At 39.3% G+C, this 22382-nt stretch overlaps 1 protein-coding gene across 1 annotated transcript in view; it reads left to right on the top strand.

Moving 5' to 3' along the window:
• The first annotated feature begins 901 nt into the window (after positions 1 to 901).
• LOC107662043 (receptor tyrosine-protein kinase erbB-4-like) overlaps positions 902 to 22382 on the top strand; it is a 217699-nt gene continuing 196218 nt past the window's right edge. The window contains exons 1-2 of the mRNA XM_016451903.1: positions 902 to 956; positions 17266 to 17417. Coding sequence (XP_016307389.1) covers positions 902 to 956; positions 17266 to 17417 — 207 coding nt within the window. The remainder of the gene's footprint in view (positions 957 to 17265; positions 17418 to 22382) is intronic.

Consider the following 22382-nt stretch of genomic DNA (forward strand, 5'->3'; position numbering starts at 1 on the left):
CATGCTTGGCTGTTTCTACTAGAGATACAGATTACACTGTAAAATTTCCATTTTCAGGATTGGTAGCTGATTTGCTTGTTTGCGCACTCCTTGAAGGTGTAATGAGGAAATGAAAGGGGTCATATGATGCTGCTAAAAATAACATTATGTTGTGTATTTTGTAATTTATGCGCCTCTAGTGGCACCAGATGGCATTGCATTCTGCTTGAGCAGACATGATAACTTTGCCTTATGCCGAGTTCACACTGCACGATTTTAGCCCGATTTTTCACGCGCCGACAGGTTTTGCGAAATCGCCTGTCAAATGTAGTAATAATAATAATAATAATAATAACAATAAGCCTAATAATATTTATTTATGTATGTCTAATTGACAAAAAAAAAACACCTTTCTTAACTCTTACTTTTAATTGGCTAAGAAATAAAATACACTGCTGGACAATAACTATACTACAAACACTTTTTTCCATTTTTATCACAGAATAAGGCAGAAGATATACTTTATAGCTTCTGTACTGTAATTAATGCTATGTCAATGCCATTGACGATGCCATCGTCCATCGCCGATGGCTGATAGACATCACGATGTTGAGCTGACATCGAGATGTTGAACCCCCAGAGATATCCGCCGCGTCCCAATACCGTGTTCCAAAAGAAAATGACGTGTAATACGGAACCCCTCAAGGGAATAAATACGAGATGGGAGGAAAATACATATTTTAATCATTTATCTCGTAGTTATATCATTGGGTAATTATATTGTATATAAATTGCGGGTATCAGGGAGCCACTAAACTGCTTTTGAATGCACGATCCATTTTAGTTTCACTTTCACTTTCGAGATTCACGATCGCACTTATATATGGAGCGGCAGTACTTACCACACATTTTACAAGATAAGATGTTTGTCAGCAGTGATGAGGATCTGCAAATCATTCGCCATCGTCCTCAGTCAGGTCAGTAAGTAGGTTTATGCTTGTTATTCAGCTTAGCTACAGCGATAGCGGGATGCCTTTGTCCATATTAGGGATTTCCTGGCATCAAAAGTTACTTCTATCATATGAGTCCGTTTTGGACATTCTGTACGAGAGTGCCCTCCAGCTTCGAGTATGAATGAAACATGCAGCGCATGAGAGTGTTCAGCACTCCGTGATGTTCGCATCGTTTTGGATAAGAATAACGTATCCAAAACGACGTGACTACATTGTCTCTTTTAATTTAAATCTAGATTTATTCACATTGGCCCTTGAAAACCTCTACGTGAACACAATTGCCCGATAAAAAGTGCATGGGAAGAGATTAGGTTTTATTAAAAGTCGGGGGGACACCTCCCCCGCGTATTGTACACCCATGCTACAGGGTGCCACCGCAGAGGGATGAAAGAGGGTTGCTGACCCCTGGGTGAAAATATAGATTTTTCGGCTTAACACTTAATTGTTAATTATTCTACTAACTAACACACTCAACCGCATACATAAAGAACACTGTTGTAATGTACTAATTTAGAAAATGCCTGTATCAGTGTTTCAAAATCATATTTTACTTAAATTGAGAATGTGAGTTCACAGTCTGCATTAAATGTCATTGAATGGAAGTAGTGCAAAATAATATCAAGAAACATTTTAAAAGATCTGGACAGTTTAGTCTGATTCGCAAACAAATGATTCTTATGAGACAGTTTATTTAGTGAATTAGGAACATGCAGCATGAACGGTGTAGCCTGATTCACAAACATATGATTCTTAAGAGCCAGTTCTTTTTAGTGAATCAAGAATTGCAGCATGTACGGTATAGCCTGATTCAAAAACAAATGAATCTTTATGAGACAGATTATTTTGTGAATTAAGAACATGCAGCATGAACAGTGTACAAATGAATAAATGATTCTTATGAGCCAGTTCTTTTAGTGAATCAAACTTGCAGCACAACGGATGTAAAAAAAACAAAAGACTCTTGTGATTCAGGTCTTTTAAAGAATAGTTCAAAAAGTGTAACCATTTTGAATCTGTTTGAAACACTGCCATGTATAATTTATAGAATTAGCAGAGTGAGCGTTATAAATATACCCAAGTGAACCAGAATTAAATCAAACTAAATCAAAATCGGACCTGAATTGAATGAATAAAACTTAACAGATACCCAGTCCCACAGTGGTGATTTGGGTTACCTTTTGAAAGCAATCAATTCAAACCAATTATTTGAAAAACTATTGCAATTTTAATGCACCAAAATTAAACATTTCACTTTTAATATGACAAAAAAAAACTCAGATCTGAAAGTATATCAAACCAGCTTTGTATTTGACATCACTTGCAAGCAGAAACCAATCTAGAATGATGGTCAACGGTGGTATGGCAGTTTGTTTGGCACGCACACATTTGTGATACCAAGGTAGAACATAAAGCAAGGATCACTGTCTGAAGTGCCAAAATGATGAGATGAAATCTCAAAACTTGTGTGAGTGTGAGTGTGTCCCGCATTGCCTAGTAATCTAAGAGAGCAATATTTTCCCTTGATGGCTCTAATAGCTCATACTGTTAGCCCTGCTCTTTATCACTCATCCAAACCTTTCACCCACTGTCACGGCCAGCTCATTCTCGACCGTCACATAAAGAGGTCCACACATACAAAACGAGTTGTTTGACTTGTAAGATTATTTATTCGGTAGAAAATGATCTGTTACAAACACAGTGTCTAGGGATTTAAATAAAAGAGAATATCAGTCCAATGGGCAAGAAATGTTGATAAATAGTAACCAACCAGAAGAAAACAAGTTGGGCGCAAATGACTCCTCGGAAGAACTGGGTTCTCCCAGAGGAAGTACTGTTGGACAGTTCAGCCAAACATTTATACCGGGGTCATAACACCTCCCTCCCCAAAAAGATTCTGCAAAAAATCAAAGAGAGAATGAAAGAGAAAAACATAAAAGCAACATATGAAGGAACAATACAAAAAGGTCAAAGATATAGTCCCTCGATCCATGAAGCATCTCTCACTCCACCTCTGACACAGTCGTCAATACGAGGTAAAGGGAAACAGTCTGATTTGGTTAAAGAATTAAGTTTTCGATAATCGGTGCAAAATCGATATGATCCATCTGGTTTGTTCACTAACACACAGGGTATAATTGGGGCAGCAATTGAACCCAAATATACCTCAAAATGTTGTACCACTAGTACAAGGGCAAGGGCTTCCTTTTCAATAGTGGAGTAAACCTGTTGATGACGGTTGAACTTCTTTGAAAAATAACTAACAGGATGTTCAACTCCGTTTGAATCTTCTTGCACGAGAACAGCACCTGCTCCGCAAGCGCTAGCATCAATTTCAAGACTAAAAGACTTCTCGAAATTTGGAGCGTTCAAAATAGGGGCATTTGCCAATAAAGCTTTACAATTTTCGAAAACTTGCTGACATGTCTCAGACCACTGAAAAACAACCTTCGGGCTCAATAAATCAGTCAAAGGAGAAACCACGCTGGCAAAATTCTGGCAAAAACTCCGATAATAACCTACCATTCCGAGAAATCAACGTAACTCACGTCGGTTGGTAGGAATAGGAAAACTACATATGGCTTCTACTTTAGCACCAATGGGGTATACGTGACCGTTTCCAACGATTTTACCCAAGTATGTAACAGTCGCTTTTCCAAACTCAGACTTAGCAAGGTTGATGGTCAAATTAGCCTCCGCTAGACAAAGAAATAAGTCTTTTATTTGGTTAAGATGTTCAGACCAGGAAGAACTGTACAAGACGACATCATCAAGGTATGCCTCACATCCGGACATTCCATACAATATACGATTCACCAAACGCTGGAAAGTAGCAGGGGCATTTCGGACCCCAAAAGGCATTACCGTATACTGCAGGAAGGCATCGGGGTAACGAATGCAGATAACTCTTTTGCTCGGGCAGTTAAAGGCACCTGCCAATACCCCTTCAGAAGGTCAAACTTACTCACATATTGGGCAGAGCCAACATGATCGACACAGTCGTCAATACGAGGTAAAGGGAAACAGTCGGGTTTGGTTAAAGAATTAAGTTTTCGATAATCGGTGCAAAATCGATATGATCCATCTGGTTTGTTCACTAAAACACAGGGAGCTCCATGAACTAAAACTAGATTCAGCCAATCTGTGACTAAGTAAATAGTTCACCTCTCGCTGTAATAATTATCGTTTTACTGGATTGACCCTATAAGCGCTGTGCTTAATGGGAGAGGAAGTTCCTACATCAATGTCATATTCAATGACAGAGGTACGACCAGGAACATCAAGGAAGAGTGAAGGAAAGGACATTACTAACGCAATAATGTAATTTCTTTCTTTCTCGTCCAAATAAGACAAATGACAGGGCAAATCAGCAAGAATTTTAGAGTTGTTAAGTCGTCCATCTACTTTTTCCTGAGAAAGAAGATTCCCATCCTCGTCAAAATTCCTGGAAGCATCACCACTTATACTGTAAAAAGGAGGAAAAGGAACCACTGACTGTTGTTCTAGATTAGAAGGACCACATGGTGTCACGACACCAACAGAAGCAGAACTTCCCGGAGCAACATAGAATTTTAACAAGTTAATGTGACAAACCTGAACTTTCCTCCGACGATCAGGAGTATTCAACAGATAATTGTTATCTGAAAGATGCTTAGCTATACTATAAGGCCCAGTAAATTTGGCTTCAAACGGGTTAGTAGGAAGAGGTAATAAAGCCACTCAATAAATCAGTCAAAGGAGAAATCACGCTGGCAAAATTCTGGCAAAAACTCTGATAATAACCTACCATTCCGAGAAATCAACGTAACTCACGTCGGTTGGTAGGAATAGGAAAACTACATATGGCTTCTACTTTAGCACCAATGGGGTATACATGATCGTTTCCAACGATTTTACCCAAGTATGGAACAGTCGCTTTTCCAAACTCAGACTTAGCAAGGTTGATGGTCAAATTAGCCTCCGCTAGACGAAAAAATAAGTATTTTATTTGGTTAAGATGTTCAGACCAGGAAGAACAGTATGCCATTCACCAGCTAAAACAGCAGTAGGTCCTCGTACTGAATGACCAAACACCAAGTCATTTGGACTAAAGCCCATACTTTCTTGGGTTACTTCACGTATAGCCAATAACATCCATGGCAGACCCTCTACCCAATCCGCATCAAGTTCCACACAGTATGACCTTAAGATAGACTTCAAGGTTTGATGAAACCTTTCAAGAGCCCCCTGACTCTGTGGATGGTAAGCACTAGAAACATTGTGGGTGACTCCAAGTTGACGCAAGGCTTTTGAAAACTGTGTAGACATAAAATTTGAACCCTGATCGGATTGAATAATCTTGGGAATACCAAAGACAGACATGAAATTAGTGAGGGCTTTCAAAATAGACTTAGTGGTGATAGACCTCAATGGGTAAGCTGCAGGATAACGGGTAGTCTGGCACATAATGGTAAAAAGATACTGGTGACCAGCCCTAGACCGTGGCAGAGGACCAACACAGTCAATAATCAAATGTTCAAAAGGGTTGGAAACCACAGGAATAGGCTGTAATGGAGCAGCTGGTATTTTCTGATTGGGTTTACCGGTAATCTGACACGTATGACAGGATCGTATGTATTTGGCCACATCTCTTTTTACTCTAGGCCAATAAAACTGTCGCATAATACGATCATACATTTTCCGGACTCCGGTATGACCAGCAAGTCCTTGGTGAGCCAATTTCAGCACAGGAACTCTAAATGGCAAAGGAACTACAATCTGAGTTTTTGGTTTCACATTATCCTTATACATAATCCCCTTCCTACAAAGAAGACCATCTTCAAGAAAATACAAGGAAGAAAGATCATCAGAACCCCTGTTAGACCCTGCTGCAAAAAATAAGGACTTAAGTGTGTCGTCGGTCTGTTGTGCTCGAATTAGCTCCTCTCGAGAGATCTGTAAAAGAGAAGTCAAAGAACAATCATCAAGATTAGAAAGATCAGTACTAATGTTCTCAGGAGTGGGCATAACCTCAGATGCATCAACAGATTCATTTTTCAGTTCAGTAAATTCTTCCTGATCAGAAGTTGGCAAAAGGTAGACCTTTAAGTCCTTCTGTTCTGAACTTTTAGAGACATCAGATTTTAGTTCATGGGCATCAACAGCAGGAAAGAAAGTGTCATTGAGGGAAACCTCGTCATCCCAATTTTTAGCCATCGATCGAGTGACTGCACAAGCTGGGAACAAATCAGAGAATTCTTTGTCTTCAGCATCAGATTTTCTGGGTACAGATACTACTATGGGTGGAGCTGCCACATTACTCTCTCCCCAAACATTTCCCCCAGCTAAATCATTTCCCAGAATAAACGTAATCCCAGGAACTGGAAGTGCAGAACGGACACCAACTACAACGTCGCCAGATACTATGGCAGAGGAAAGATGGATTTGATGTAAAGGCACTTCAACAAACCCCATCTCAAAACCCCGCACCAATACATGGGTTCCAGTAGCCGTTTCAGAAGTTAAAGGCAAAATTCCTTCCATAAGAAACGACTGCACAGCTCCCGTGTCTCTGAGAATACGCACTGACACAATTTCCTTCGAACCAGATGAAGACACAGTTCCTTCAGTGATAAAGGGTGCATAATCAACAGAGTGAGTAACACTCTGCATAGCAGGTTTACCACAGGAATGAGACAAAGGATTATCACTTTCCTTGAGAGTGTCATTTGTGAGTGGGGATGTAGCAACTAAAGCAACAGGTTTTGAAAGTCTTTCTTTCTTCTTAAGAACAAGACAATCAGAGATCTTATGGCCAGGTTTTTTACAATAAAAGCATACCATATCTTTTGAAAATGCAGCCTTAGACTTCTCAACTACTGCCACTTTAATATTTTGCCCCATCACAACAGGCTTTGTCTTGACTTGAGAACAAAACTTGGACTTACTCGTGTCATTTTTAAGGCTGACTGAACTGAATGATCCACGATGGGTTAACACAAACTCATCAGCCATAACAGCAGCTTCAGAAAGTTTACTCACCTTGTGTTCAGTGAGATATGTAGCCACAGCATGAGGAACACAGTGCTTAAACTCCTCCAAAAGCACCAATTCTCTTAGCTGCTCTTTAGTGGTGATTTTCATTGAAGTACACCATCGATCAAATAGATTCTCCTTTTCCCTTGCAAATTCAACATAAGTGCATTCATAATTTTTATTAAAACTGCTAAATTTTTGGCGATATGCCTCAGGCACGAGTTCATATGCATGTAACACAGCAGATTTCACAATATCATACTCGCCACTCTGTTCCAGGGTGAGAGCAGAATAAACGTCCTGGGCTTTACCCGTGAAAACACATTGTAACAATAAAGTCCAAAACCTTTTCGGCCATTTCAAAGATAAAGCAACAGTGATAAAGGGTGCATAATCAACAGAGCGAGTAACACTCTGCATAGCAGGTTTACCACAGGAACGAGACAAAGGATTATCACTTTCCTTGAGAGTGTCATTTGTGAGTGGGGATGTAGCAACTAAAGCAACAGGTTTTGAAAGTCTTTCTTTCTTCTTAAGAACAAGACAATCAGAGATCTTATGGCCAGGTTTTTTACAATAAAAGCATACCATATCTTTTGAAAATGCAGCCTTAGACTTCTCAACTACTGCCACTTTAATATTTTGCCCCATCACAACAGGCTTTGTCTGACTTTGAGAGCAAAACTTTGACTTACTCGTGTCATTTTTAAGGCTGACTGAACTGAAATGATCCACGATGGGTTAACACAAACTCATCAGCCATAACAGCAGCTTCAGAAAGTTTACTCACCTTGTGTTCAGTGAGATATGTAGTCACAGCATGAGGAACACAGTGCTTAAACTCCTTCAAAAGCACCAATTCTCTTAGCTGCTCTTTAGTGGTGATTTTCATTGAAGTACACCATCGATCAAATAGATTCTCCTTTTCCCTTGCAAATTCAACATAAGTGCATTCATCATTTTTATTAAAACTCCTACATTTTTGGCGATACGCCTCAGGCACGAGTTCATATGCATGTAACACAGCAGATTTCACAATATCATACTCGCCACTCTGTTCCAGGGTGAGAGCAGAATAAACGTCCTGGGCTTTACCCGTGAAAACACATTGTAACAATAAAGTCCAAAACCTTTTCAGCCATTTCAAAGATAAAGCAACACGTTCAAAGTTATAGAAATATTTCTCTATTTCCTTTTCAGAAAATGGCGGAACTAATCTCACATTCTTGTAAACATCAAACACCGGTTCATAACCTGCCAACTGATGCGATTCAACAAAAGGCATATCAACTCGCGGAGTTTCTGCTTTTTTTGCTTCCAACTCTAACTCCAACTTCTTTAACTGAAACGCTCTATCTTCCCGTTCTCTCTCCAACTCAAGGTCCAGTTTTCGTACAGATAATTGTTGCTCTAATTTCCTTGCTGCAAATTCTCTTTCTACCTCTCTCTCTCTCATAGCGCGATCCTCACATTCAGCACAGATTTTCGCCACATCTAAATACAGCTGTTTCTCTTGCAGTGACATATTTGGAAATTTCAGTTCACTTTCAACATCAACATCACAAGGAGAAAACACCGAAGATTCACTTGGAGCAATAGACTCAGTTCTTACCTTTAAAACCCCTCTATCCACGAGTGATCGTTTCAGAGTTGTCACGAGCGTTTCCTTCAGTTTCTTATCTTGAGAAGTAAGATCGATACTAAAGCGTTCGGCGATTTGTAATAATTGCTCCTTCGTACACCTCTCAAGTAAATGTTCCGAGGGACAAGCGAAGAAATCTTCGAGCACCGAAGACATCTTCGGTCTAACATACACCTATACGACAACAAAAAAAAACAACTCACGCAAGCGAGATGAGTTTACTAGAACTACACTTCCCATAAGCCACTGCTTCAAAAAGGAACTACGTCAGTCCGTTACGTAACCTACTCATTCACAAAAACTTCAAAGACTTACCACAAGTCAAAACACATTGTAGGTTCGCGGGAAAGAAAAGAATGCACAAAAAAAAACACAAACGTATCTATTCACAAATTTTGCTGAATAGGTTCACCTCCGTGAACTGAGACACTCCAGCTCCTATCTGAAAGAAAACACTAACTAATTCCTATCTAGTCTTCGAGGATGTACCTGGCTCGGGGCAACATTAAACGCTAAACTCAGTTACGATCAGTCAAACTGAAAGTCCGAAAGCGTACCCCCGACAGAGAATTAAATCTCCACCCAGAATAACCCTCAAAAACAAAAAAATACAAAATAATAAACAAAACAACAACCAGTGTTCCGTCGGAAGGATTGTATACACAACCCAGCTGGACACACTCTTCCTAACCGGAGTTCTCATTCAAAAAGGTGACCATTCACAAAAATAATCACATAGCTACTCACCAACATTTCCTACTCCAAAGGATCCCGGACGAGCCCCCAATTTATGTCATGGCCAGCTCGTTCCCGACCATCACATAAAGAGGTCCACACATACAAAACGAGTTGTTTGACTTGTAAGATTATTTATTCGGTAGAAAATGATCTGTTACAAACACAGTGTCTAGGGATTTAAATAAAAGAGAATATCAGTCCAATGGGCAAGAAATGTTGATAAATAGTAACCAACAAGAAGAAAACAAGTTGGGTGCAAATGACTCCTCGGAAGAACTGGGTTCTCCCAGAGGAAGTACTGTTGGACAGTTCAGCCAAACATTTATACTCTCCACCCATGAGTTATCCAATTAACAGTGACGTCACATTTTGATGTTATCCTGCCACCATCAGGTAAAGAAGGAAAAGACGGGGTCATAACACCCACCTTATATATTATATTTTACAGGTTGAATTTGTGCCCACCCCTAATGTAAGTGCAGATTGCCTCCTCGGTTGAATTCTATTGCTGTTCCTGCCAAGATTGCATTGGCTCAGTGTTTGTATATCTTTTTAAATTCCAATCACTTGCAGTTTACATTCCTCTGCGCAGCATTAAAACGAATTATAATCGATTCAAAGCATAATGAGCAAGACAGGCCTACACAAATTAAAAGGAAACAGCCAACATCCAGAGCTAAGGCGTGTAAAGTCTCAGAGATGGAGTAATATTCCTCACTTACAGGCTGCTAATGTCATCCCGTACTGGCTCTGCATGTTCGTGATGGAAGAGGTCAGGGATACTGATGCGATCCCGCTTTCATTAAAGCGTTTGCGTAACCCCCCAACCCATCTGTCATGATGTCTCTTACACATAAAGCTCACGGCTATGATATAAAACGGGCCTTCAGGCAGGTTGTGATGTATACTAGAGTCATTCATCCACTTTGTGCCTTCCATTAGAAAGCGCACTGAGAGAAAATGGGAGTTTGCTGATTCTGGAATATTTGTCTTGAAGTCATATATTTTATTCCAGCAAGGTTGGAAATTGAATCCCTTTCAATCCATGAGTTGGAATTTAAATTGAGTTTGCCACACCCACAGAAAATTGAACACACATACGTAGCAGTTCATATAATGCTATGTTGCATCAAATTTATATTGATATCTTCCTATTATATATTGATATTATTAATTTTAATATGTGCATTTCTACAATTATATTCAGGAATTGCTCTGGATTTAATTTAAAAAGTGTTCTCTGTTCAATTCTGAATGACGCAGAACCCTGCAATGCAGTAAGCGAGATGATTGCACTTCACTCCTCTGTTTAAATGTGCCACAGTGACCACTTTACTGGGTACAGTTGGTTTCTTGCAGCAACTTAAATATAATAGAGATACAGACTGATTTTTTCAATGCAGATGATGTCATAAGACCGTGACAAGGGGAAGTAGATGAAATTAGCATGGGGGAGGAATAGAAATGTTATGTGATCAGATCCCAGTTTTACAAGCGGTAAGACTTAAAGTGAGCTGTGAATAGAGAAATGAGAAGAATAGCCCACCCTGTCATAAGTGGTCTGCAGTGATGGATCGCAGAGATTAGTGGTACATCTAACAGCTCGCCCATTGCTGTGGGAGCACAAGGATTAGTGGATGCATAGCGTGACGATCTGGGACATTCTGCATAACAATCTAATTTTGAAGGCCTTGTCTCTAGTGACCATATGAGGGAGATGAGAAATAATTATTTGTTTGTTTGTTTCAAATTAGTGGTGCTTAGTGGTACACACTTTTGTTTTGTTTTATTTTGCTTTGCTTTGTTTTTTCTATGTGTTTTGTGTGTGTGTGTGTGTTTTGTTTTTGTTGATGTCTTTTGTTTTGTTTTATTTTTACATTTTTCTCTAATTAGTGGAGCTTCTGACATAATTGATGCTCAATGCTGTGAAGCTTATATTTATAAGCAATTTAACTTATTTTTTTAATCCCAATAATATATCATATGGCAACCACATGGCAACCTGCTGGCAACCACCCAAGCATTGTGGCAGCAAGGTTTTGCATGTGACGTTCACATTTTCTTGTATATAAATCCAGCTGTTATCTATATTGATGCATAACATAATGATTTTGTATATTCACCTTGGCCATGTGGAAAAAACTTTTTCTGCATGAAATCCATTTCAGAATCTTCTTGTTACCTTTGAGATATTTTCTGCAGTGTGCAGTGGCAGATCTGGAACTAGGGAGCCACTAACCTCTTTTAAGCCAAGAAGTTGGTCTGAAAGCTCCAAATCGGCATCGACGGGCCATTTATTTATTCCCTGCCTCTTCCTCCTCTTTATCAGTCCCACATTACACACACTCACACGCAAACACATGCACACACATGAGATTTATTTTCCCTTGCAGTGGAAGATGTCCCTTTCCCTCTCAGCATTCATGTACATTCTATTCCTGAGAAAAATTAGCCGGAGAAATCCTTCCCCCTTTTAATGACTGAAACGGAAGAGGGGGAGGAGCCGGAGGCTCAAGCCGCTGTAATTAATGAGGACTGCTCGCTTATGAGATGAAGATTCATTTAACAGGCCACGTGAAAGGATTAGACGGCCTCCCGCATGAAGGATACACCACGACACTCCAAGCAGGCAGGGGGGTAATTGATGACGGGGGCGCCTCTGCCATAAATGTGCTGTAAAAGCCATTAGGAAGGGTTTCAGTCACACCCGTCTGATGTCTGCACAGATAGACCAGCCCGAGACAACGCCGAAAACAGAACAGAAGTGCTTCTCAGACACAAAGACAGTCTTTTGAAACTGAGTTCCCACCAGCTGTCAGCACATTTCTTGTACTCTCTAATTGCCAATGACCTAGTGCTCTGAAACTGTGAGAGTTACCATACAGCAGCAAATGAAATGCCTTTGGTTGCGGCCTCCATGTGATGGGCCTGTGATAATAAATATTCCTGCTTTTAGCGGATGACATGGATTTATGACTTGATCAACATCACCAAAAATAGGATTTGGGCCTCCGTGAGATGGGAGGATGGGAATACAGGCCTGTCCTTGGTTTAAGCGGTCTCTGTGCCTCAGGATTTGTGGCTTTCCTCCACGTCACCCATGCAGGGAGACTTCTGAATAGATGTCCTGCTCTGCTGATAGGGTTAAGTCAAGTCAAGTCACCTTTAATTCAATAGCACTTTATACAATACAGATTGTGTCAAAGCAGCTTCACAGTGATGAACAAGAAAATAGAGCTGGGCAATAATATAGTTTACATTTTGCAACGATACAAGAAATCAAGCAGTTGAGATGCCATATTATATATATGGCACTATGCGATTACACTGTATGTATCAAACATTTAACTGTATACTGTAAATCTAGCTTGAAATTTTGTATTTCAACTAAATGCTGTTGCTTATAATGGATTATTGTAAATGTAAATCTATTTCTCTATGTCTGATAATATAAGACCACATATTCAGCATATAAAAGAAGCCCTATAAACAAAACAGTTCAGTTAGTCAAAGTTGTTTCACTCTCACTGCGAATGCAATAAACCGAAGCCTATTCCCTTCGAATTCCTGTCAGAATAAGCTGAGGCCTTTTAGGGTGGAAGTTTCCATCCTGATACATTCTTTTGTCCCAGAGGTATGTCTTTTTCTCTGCCTGGTGTCAGTGAGATGGCATATGGGGTTATGGGTAATAAGGTGTGGACCACGGTTAGCACAGCTCATTCGACTGAGAACACGGTGAACTCTTATTACATTGCCTTCACATTTTGAGACCTAGAAAAAAGAAAACGAGAGATAAAGGAGCTTGTTTGCTTTCAGACTGTACTGTCCTTCTCCCAGACACGCAGGAGGCCAGTGGTCAGGAACAAAGAGTCTGAGGCACAGACTGTATACTGTAGAATGAAATATCCCTCTCCAAATAAGCCCCCTTCCCTTTCACGAACACTGTGATGTCATCGATACAGAAATACCATAGCGTATCAATTGTATTTTTACTTTTATTGTCATCTTTAAATAATTCACTCAAATTTTTAAATTCTGTTGTTTACTTACCCTTGTGTTGCTAATCCTGTATGACTGTCTTTTTACCTTTCTGAAGCAAAGCAAAAATAAAAATAAAAAAATCACCATAAAGAGTCATAAAAGTGATCCATTTGACTATTGTGACCTATTCCAAGTCATTTGAAATCATAAAATAGCTCTAAGTAAGTGACAGACAAAATTTTTTTTTATGTGTATCAGAAGGCTTTGAAAAGATATTATGAGCATTTAAAGACTATTTTGTTTTATAATTTTTTTATTTGTTTATTGAATCATTTATTTTTCACTTTTATTGTATGCACGAGCAGCCAATGAGTTTTTTTTTTCTTCTGCCAAGAAACTAAAAGATAATCATATGGGAACAACATGTGAGTGAGTAAATAATGATAGAATTGTCATTTTTTAATGAATTATTCTGAGTGAACATTTTTGGGTGAATTGCCACAATATGCTGTTAAAACAAAAATTGGGCTGACAGCTAATGGCATCCTGTCAAAACCAGTTTAAAACGTTTAACCCAACTTTAATCTAAGCCCTCTAGTGAATCTGATACTATTTTCATGATCATTTCATGAGACATTTACTTGATAAATGGTCTCTTCGGGTGCTTCAGAGAGCAATAAACCTATTATTTATAGGTGCACAAGTCTTCAGACAATTGTTAATGTCACCGTGTCCTGACCTCACGGGTGAGTTCAAAGCTCCAGTGCTCAGTCGGCCTGCTAAAGTGTTTATGATACTAATATCAGCCTGTCCCATATGGAGAGGGCAGACCTGTAGACTAGTGACTGGGACAGTAGAGGACATGGTTACCGGACCATAGCCCTGTCACGCAGAGATGCAATCATGATTGTCATTATTACCATTTGGTCCTTCACCAGATGCCCTCTTAACAGGTGACCAAACCTGACTGCATGAATCACACAATCACCATTCCCCTCCAGTGATCGGCTCTTCTGATCCTCCAATCAGCTCACGTCCTCTAAGCCGATGAATTGATGATGTTTACTTCAGGAAGTGACATTTGCAACTTTATTTAGTTCAATGAGTTGCCCGCTATTGGCATGACCTTTTCTGCCATTGCTGTGGGTCCAATAAGCCTTAGAGACGCCGACTTCTTTTCTCGCTTATATTGATGTTCAATAAACCCAGTTCTTCACTGATGAAGTCATTTTGCACAATACTTATGAAATGCATTGACTAATAGAGAAGTGTTTAATTCCAATGAGAATATTTATAAATATACAAGAGTGAAGTCAGAATTGATGAGAATTGAGGTCTTGTTTATGCCATGTTGTTTATTAGTGGGTGTGATATGAAACTCAAATGATATAAAAAATGCTATTTTGTTTGTGTGCTGACAAATATTTTGGTCCCTTGTCAAACTAGATCTCTTTTATGGGTTTAATCGGGGTTAAGTCTCACACATTTGAGAAGTTTTCTCTGTGAGTAAATAATGACAGTTTTTTTTTTTATTATTATGATTTTTTTTTTTTGATTTCCCATCATGTGATTTAAGTAAACATGCACTTACTATCATGCAATTTAAATTCCCATTGGCTGCACCTTTTAGACACAGCTCTAAAGGCATCTTTCACAGTGATAAGGAAATGCTTTATGTATTCCGGTCATGTCGGACATACACACACCTCTCTGACAAATGCAAGGCCGGCAGGAGTTAGAACTATGGGGGGATGATAAACAGTTTTGTGTGTGTATCTGTGACTGAGTAAGGAAAGAGAGCATTTTTTTTCTTTGATGAAATGCATTAGAAATTGTGGTGGGATTGAATCAGGTATGCTTCAGCATGCTGGAGTAGGAAAATTAATTCATAAAGAACTAAATAAAAATGTTTCAAAGCTACCCATTTTCAATCTAGATTTTTTTTGTTGGTTTATTTGTTTATAAAACTGCAGAAGCTGCGAAGCAACATCAACCATGTCTTTTAAAAAAGTATATTTCAAAAAAAGATTTTTTATTTTTTTTTGCAGAGGTTGTTAAATCTGTTCTGAAAACACCATATGTCTGGAAAAATACATGAAAAATGTTCAAAGCTTTGTGCTGTTCATGTTTTATAAGCTGCAGTCAGAGGCATAAACTGGAAATAAAGATGCTATTGCTTTGTGTTCTTTGCATTGTGTGCATCAGAGAGGAGGTTTGCTGAGGGGCAGCATCTCCAGCACGACTATGTTCTCCTTTATTGAAAAAGACAAATTAGGGGGTTTTTAAGTAGACATGCTTAATTTTAACATCGTACTGTGGCCCATGGCAAAGTAGTGTGCAATCAAGTATGCCGTGATGTTACATGATGTTTACCTGTGGTTTATTTACATAAAATGTGTGCGTATAAAGAGCATAGCAGAAACACACAGTGCCACATAACTCCTAAAGGTCAGGAAGTTAAAGCTCAAAAATGATCACAAATGAAAATTCTAACATCATTTTACTTCCATTGCAGTGAACTCTAAGCAGGTTGGTGGAAAAACATATTTTGTGGCTTAATCCGTGAGTATATTTAGCCTCCCGTGTGATTTTGATGTTGTTGGCCTTTTTTAAAGTGGGTTACCTGTCAGATATGGTATAGAATGAAACCTCCCCCTAACAAAATTATATCCCACAATTTACCTGTAATCTCACAACGGAGCCCCCGAAGGTGCAATAAATGTTTATTACCACTAAGCTTCCTTCATAATACCTCCTTCACTCTAATGCATGTTAAGGGTTATTGAAAACACATAAGTGTAACACCTGACCTGAACTTATTTCAGATTCTCCTCATCTTAATATTTTTCTCAAAATGTGTATTTTTAGTAGGGGAACAATTCTGTTTTTTTTTCCACCAACAATCTGAGGTAGACTGAACGTCTCGGTTACGTATGGTAACCCTCGTTCCCTGAAGGAGGGAACGGAGACGTCACTTCACGTCGGATGACCGACGAAATTGGGATCTCGCTATGACCAGGTCATGTTTCCCCAGCGACTTCCCTTCTACAGGGTCATGGTTAGCAGCGACATAGACTTTGAGGATGGAGGGAGACAGCCTTCGCTCCAACCCTTGCTGCAAAAAAGGACAGCACGACTCTGATCGGGCATCTTCGGGGGTCTTCTCGGTGAGAAGAACACCACTCAACGAACTTACGTGAAGACACGGGGCAACAGGGACAGCCCGGAGGGCAGGACCTCGTACTGATATGCTTGTCCTTCGGACGCGAACCACAGCAATGGTCTGTGGTGCGGAAGGGTCGACACATGAAGTACGCGTCCTTCAGGTCGACCACTGCAAACCGATCTCGGGGACGGATGCACCCGAAGATGCGTTCCTGCGTCAACATCTTGAACGGTACCCGGTGAAGGGACCGGTTCAAGAAACGCAGGTCCAAGATTGGTTGTAACCCACCGCCTTCCTTGGGTACAATGAAGTAGGAGCTGTAAAACCCCGTCTTCATATCGGCTGGAGGGACTGGCTCTATCGCCTCCCTGCTGGCCACAGAGCGGGTGGCATGGGATAGGCGTGGATGTGCTCGTGGATGTTGTGACAGTGGTTCAATGAGGCGTGAGAGGGAGGCTTACACTCTTGGCTCAAAGGCAATGCCAGCTGATGCAACATATGGCAAATGTCTTTGATTGGTGCAAGGTGTTTGATGAACAGAAATGGCTCTGTTTAATTACTTGTCAAGTTGTCCGTCTGGGACTGGAGGCTCCTTGTCTGTCTTAGAGGCTTCTGGGACTTCAGGCCTGATTGAATTGCATTGCTGGATGGACTGAAGCGCCAAGCAGTTCCTGCATCTGTTGTTTGCACCATCAGAATGTAATTTCTCTCTTTCATTTTTTTTCTTTTTGCAGTATGTACTGGCACGGAGAATAAACTGAGTACTCTGTCAGACCTGGACCAGCAGTATCGGACCCTTCGTAAATACTACGAGAACTGCGAGGTGGTGATGGGGAACCTCGAGATCACCAGCATCGATCGCAGTCGTGACCTGTCCTTTCTTAGGGTAAGTACTCTCTGTGAGTCATTACAGGGCCCCACAGGATGGCTTGGATTTTGTATAGTACTGTTTGTTTTCATAGTGTTTTGATATTATGTTCCATATCAAAGTCAAAGTTTCAAGGTGACAAATACACTTAGTATATTAGTTACCATACGTTATTTGTCTGAGTCAGGTTGGCGTGGCGTAAAACTGGTTTTCTGGACTTAGGTGTGCATCGTAAATGAAACCTGCTAGTTTTTGTTCCCTTACTGTCAACCAGTAGATCCTTGTTCACAAATGAGATAGCTTGTTTATTCATTTCCTTCGCAAATGACCTGTCCCTGTTAGTTTAGTTCATTCTCCAAATAAGATGTCTCATTTACGCCACTAAAGGCCTCGATATACTCGCAGCAAAGTTCTTATTTTCATACTTCACTTAAGGTGCGGTCACAAAAAGTGGTCCATTTTCCATTGTCAATAGTGTAGTGATGAGGCACCGCTCACACAGAAGTCACTTTCAAACCAAACAGCTTTCTATATGTCAGAGCAGCAAATTCACATGGCCAACTTGCACATGAGAAAAATTTGCATGGGGAACTTTTTCACCCTCACACAAAACTCCCAATCACATGGATTCCTATTGAAATGAATGGAATTCAACTGCGAAATTTCATAGAGTAATGGTAAATGTGACCACACCTTTGCACCAGTTTTGCAATTTGGCACTCTAGTCAAGTAATTTTTTTTCTTATTTTTTAATAATGTTTATGTATGTACCACTTCATACAATAGTTTGTTTTAAAACAAGCAGCTTTGCCATATTAATCATGAAAAAACAGTGTCAGTGTTGCTTTCAATTAGAAACCATTTTTGACAAAGTTTGCTTTATCAAGCTGTTTCAAACTCCCGAAACAAACTCAGAACGAACTTCATTTTGGCCTGATTTTGTTCTAAATGATGTCACACCAGTTCGTTTTTTCAATTTCGCTTGAAGTATATTGGGGCCTTTAGGCTGCATTCAGAAAAGCATATGGCAGAAATAGTAAAAGTAATATGCTAGTGTTGTGTAGAATAATATACTAGTATGCCTCTGTCCATTCAAATTCAAAACACTAAGTTCAGTAGGTCCAACATCAAACATAGGGCATATCTGTTCAGTAGGTCTAACCAATGATATGCTTCTTCACAGTCTGCACTTCTATGCTATTTGTTCATGCTGTAGTTAGTATTTGAAGTCAAATAAAAGCAACCAAAGCAATCCTGCAATTCAAAGGGAGAGATTTCTGTAAGTTTTAAGTTGCTTGGAATGAGAATGATTTGTCCTCTTAAAAGATTAGAAGGTGGTTTTTTTGTGACTGAGATGCCACTAGTGAAGGAAAAAAAAATATTTCAATTGATTTAATTTGATCGAATGGGAATAAAGGAGACGCTCATTGGGTGTGTTGTAGCTGAGATGTGTATAGCTCAAAATAAGCTGGTTTTGGCAGTTTAGAATAAACGTAACTCAATATGTTCAAGTTATACTAATTGAACTGCTTATATTTATTGCATTAAAGTCATAAGATATTGTTCGGTTATTAAAGGAGACATTTAACCATAGAGTTACTGAGATCTGGTTCAGTACAATTTGTGAACTGTATCAAAATTATTTGTCCACTAAAGTAGTGATGCTATATTCATGAACATATTGTTATTTTTAATTGTATCTTTTTGGTTGATTCAGTCCATAAAAACCACTCTGAATGATTTGTTCACTGAAGTTCTTTTGAGCCAAATCTTTTCAATGAACCGGTTGATCCGGTTCACATCGCTACTTCAGTGAACAAGTCATTCATATTAGTTTTGTGAACTGCATAAACCAATTAGTTGAAAAGAATTGACTCAAAAGATCAGACAATTCTACTTCAGTGATCAAATCGTTCATATCGGTTTTGTAAACTGGTTTAGTCAATTCAGTGAAATATTCAAAAGAATTATTTGCTCATGAACTGAACATTGTTTTGAACTTTTCACTTAAAAAAAAAATAATATATCATAAATTAAGTTCATAAGTGAATGGATCATTTGAGTCAAATATTTTCAATGAATCAATGTATATGGTTCACAAAAACAAAAACTAATTGGACTTGTTGGGTTCTCAATGATTCATTGGTTCATGCTTAAATGTCCCTTCACAAAGCTAATCTGTGACTTCAGTAGATTTTAAGTATATCACAACAATATGGACTAATTTTATGGCTATTTTTGTCAGCTTTACAGTTTAAGAAATGTGGTCACAATGAACTTTATATTTAAGCCTCGTACACACCGGGAAGATTATCGCGCGCGCTTATCGCCGACGTTTTTCGACGCGTCTTTTGTGTTCATACCCAAGCGATTTTCGCTGGCGATGAGCCGAGTGAACGTGCAAATTCACTTCCTGACATTAGATGGCACTTAATGAAAAACAGAAATACCCCGGTACACATCGAATCCTATTTGATCTGCAGTTCCTCTCCAGAAAAACTTCCTCTTATAGAGATTTTTGTATTCGCTGTCGCGTTTGTCATAAAGCCCTTTGTGTTCAGACACCAATGAGACCAGCAGCTCTACATTCATCTTGCCTCGATGCATCTTCATGGTCTACTTACTTCCTCTTTGTCATTAGGTATCAATGTGTGCTCGGCAAGACCGTTTTGTGCTTGAGCGCCACCAAGTCGTGTTTTACTGTAACTTCAGCAGCTCCAGGCACGTTAACAAAAGTGCCAATCTCATTGGTCGGACAGTTTTTAACGCGGCGTCAAACCAAAAAAACGAGTCCGAGGCGTTTTTAAAAAAATGACGCTTTTACACCTCGTGTTTTGCGCGTCAGTGTGCACACTCACATTGGCGCCCTTTGTTTAGTCACGAGGCGTTAAACGTCAGCGATAATCACGCACGATATTCGTCCCGGTGTGAACAAGCCTTTAGACTAAAAAAAAAGCATGTAGTTACAAGAGGTTGAGTAATAGAAATGAATAGGCTATATTAAAGAGGACCTTAGTGGACTCCCCTCATCACATGGCCCAGGACAGCATTTCCAGTTGTCTTGCCTGATACCAGCCTTGCAGGTCCATCAGTTTTCCCTGAGTGTTTGGTTCTGTATTACTAATTGTTCTGGAATCTGTTTTAGATGAGTTGAAAACACACAATGTCACCCTGCAGGTCAGGAAGACTGTTCAACTGTGCAGGGCAAATACTGGCCTCCCACTGAGGTAATTGGCTAATACGATTGCTGGTATCAAAAGTAAAAGTGTTGATAAACTGAGTAATATTATTGCTCGGAGTCAATGGGATAATGGTTAAGGAGAAGAACACATTCTGTGCTTAGAAATCAATCTAAAAACAAATCCGTTTATTTCGCCACACCATAGGGGATCATGTGTGCCATGAAAATCACTCCTAGGAAAATGCTTTCATTTAGACTGCCATCTTTGTAGGCCAATGAGGTCTTGATGTATCTAGAGGCACCCAGTTGCACAGGTTAATTGAACTTGTTAATTGAGAACAACAGCAGGGGCAAAGGGTGGAGTCACGTGTATTTTTTGTTAGAATTTTTAATATTTTAAAACATTAATATCACGCTTCCCCAGGGTCATCCCTTCAGTTGGGGAAAACTTCACCTTGAAGAGACAAGAACGAGGAGAAGAGAAATCTTTTCAGTAGTTGACTAGCCGTCTCTTGGGTGATTGAAACATCTCTTGAGATTGATGCTTTCCTTTTTAAAGATAGCTGGAGATTGATGGCCACTTCCAAAACAGCCAGAATAGCTTTAGTGGTAAACAGAGTTCATCTTCTCGTGCCTTCAGGGCTGATTAATTAGACCCTCCAAGTGATAAATAACTGTAATTCTGCATTCTTAAAATTTACACATTTCTCTTTTAAAGGCAAAGGTTACATCGCATCCCAGAACTGGATGTTTTGTATGGTCGTTCAGTTCATATGGACAGTTGCTGGGTTTCCATGCCATTTATGCACATTTTCAATTTGTGAAGAAAACCTGAATATAAACACAGGATATTCATATAATCTCTCAAAATTTGCATAAGGTTTATGCACTAGGCTAAGTTGATGGAAATATTTTTCTTTTTGCAAAACAGATGCAGTATTTTCACCATTTGGGTACCTTTTGGCTCTTTTTTTAGGAAAAAAAGGAACATGATGCTTCTGTATAATGTGCAATGTTTTGCATTCTCTTTTGTAGAATTTTCCCAAATATATTTTAAAAAAATGCTAAACATTTGGATGGAAATCCAGCTACTGACACCCTCTTGCAATGATCCACCATCTTTAATTAGGCCGTCTTTTGGCCCTCCATCACATATAATGGATTATATGCTTAGTTCAGGATTTAATGAGCCAATATAGAGTTAATAAGTGGTTATCATTTCCAAGAGGAAAGCGTAAATATTTCCACAAGGCAGCATGTCATTAGGCTGAAGATTAGATAGTGCAGAGTGCCCAGAGTGCAAGGTCTGATTGGAAATATTACTAGATATGGTGTTGCCATGGAGCCCTGACATGGACCAGAACCATTCTTCTTTTTAATTTCACGTCTCTTTTTCTCATTGACTGTCTCTTTTTTTCTTTCTGTGCATTTTCCTTCTTTTTCCTCATGTTGTCGGTTCTAGTCAGTTTAAGTGGCTTCCCAAAAAAATAATGTTCCTAGGATAGCTTTCGGATACTGAATTGAAGTGATTGGAAGTTATCTTTTGGCACTGTAGTGCTGCTGTGACTTTGCTAAAAGGTCGCCAGTCTTCAACTGTCAGTGACATTTTGCAGAATAGAATAGGAGTATATTAAAAGTATATTAAAACATTGTTAGCAGTATATTTAAAAAGACATTAATGGACGTTACGTAACAGATCAGTTGTTCTGTCAGATATATACATATATCTGACAGAACAACTGATCTGTTACATAATGTCCATATGTGTATATATATATACAGTATATATATATATATATATA

This window comes from Sinocyclocheilus anshuiensis, unplaced genomic scaffold (assembly GCF_001515605.1).
Source record: "Sinocyclocheilus anshuiensis isolate Anshui unplaced genomic scaffold, SAMN03320099.WGS_v1.1 scaffold824, whole genome shotgun sequence".
NCBI classification, from domain to species: Eukaryota; Metazoa; Chordata; class Actinopteri; order Cypriniformes; family Cyprinidae; genus Sinocyclocheilus; species Sinocyclocheilus anshuiensis.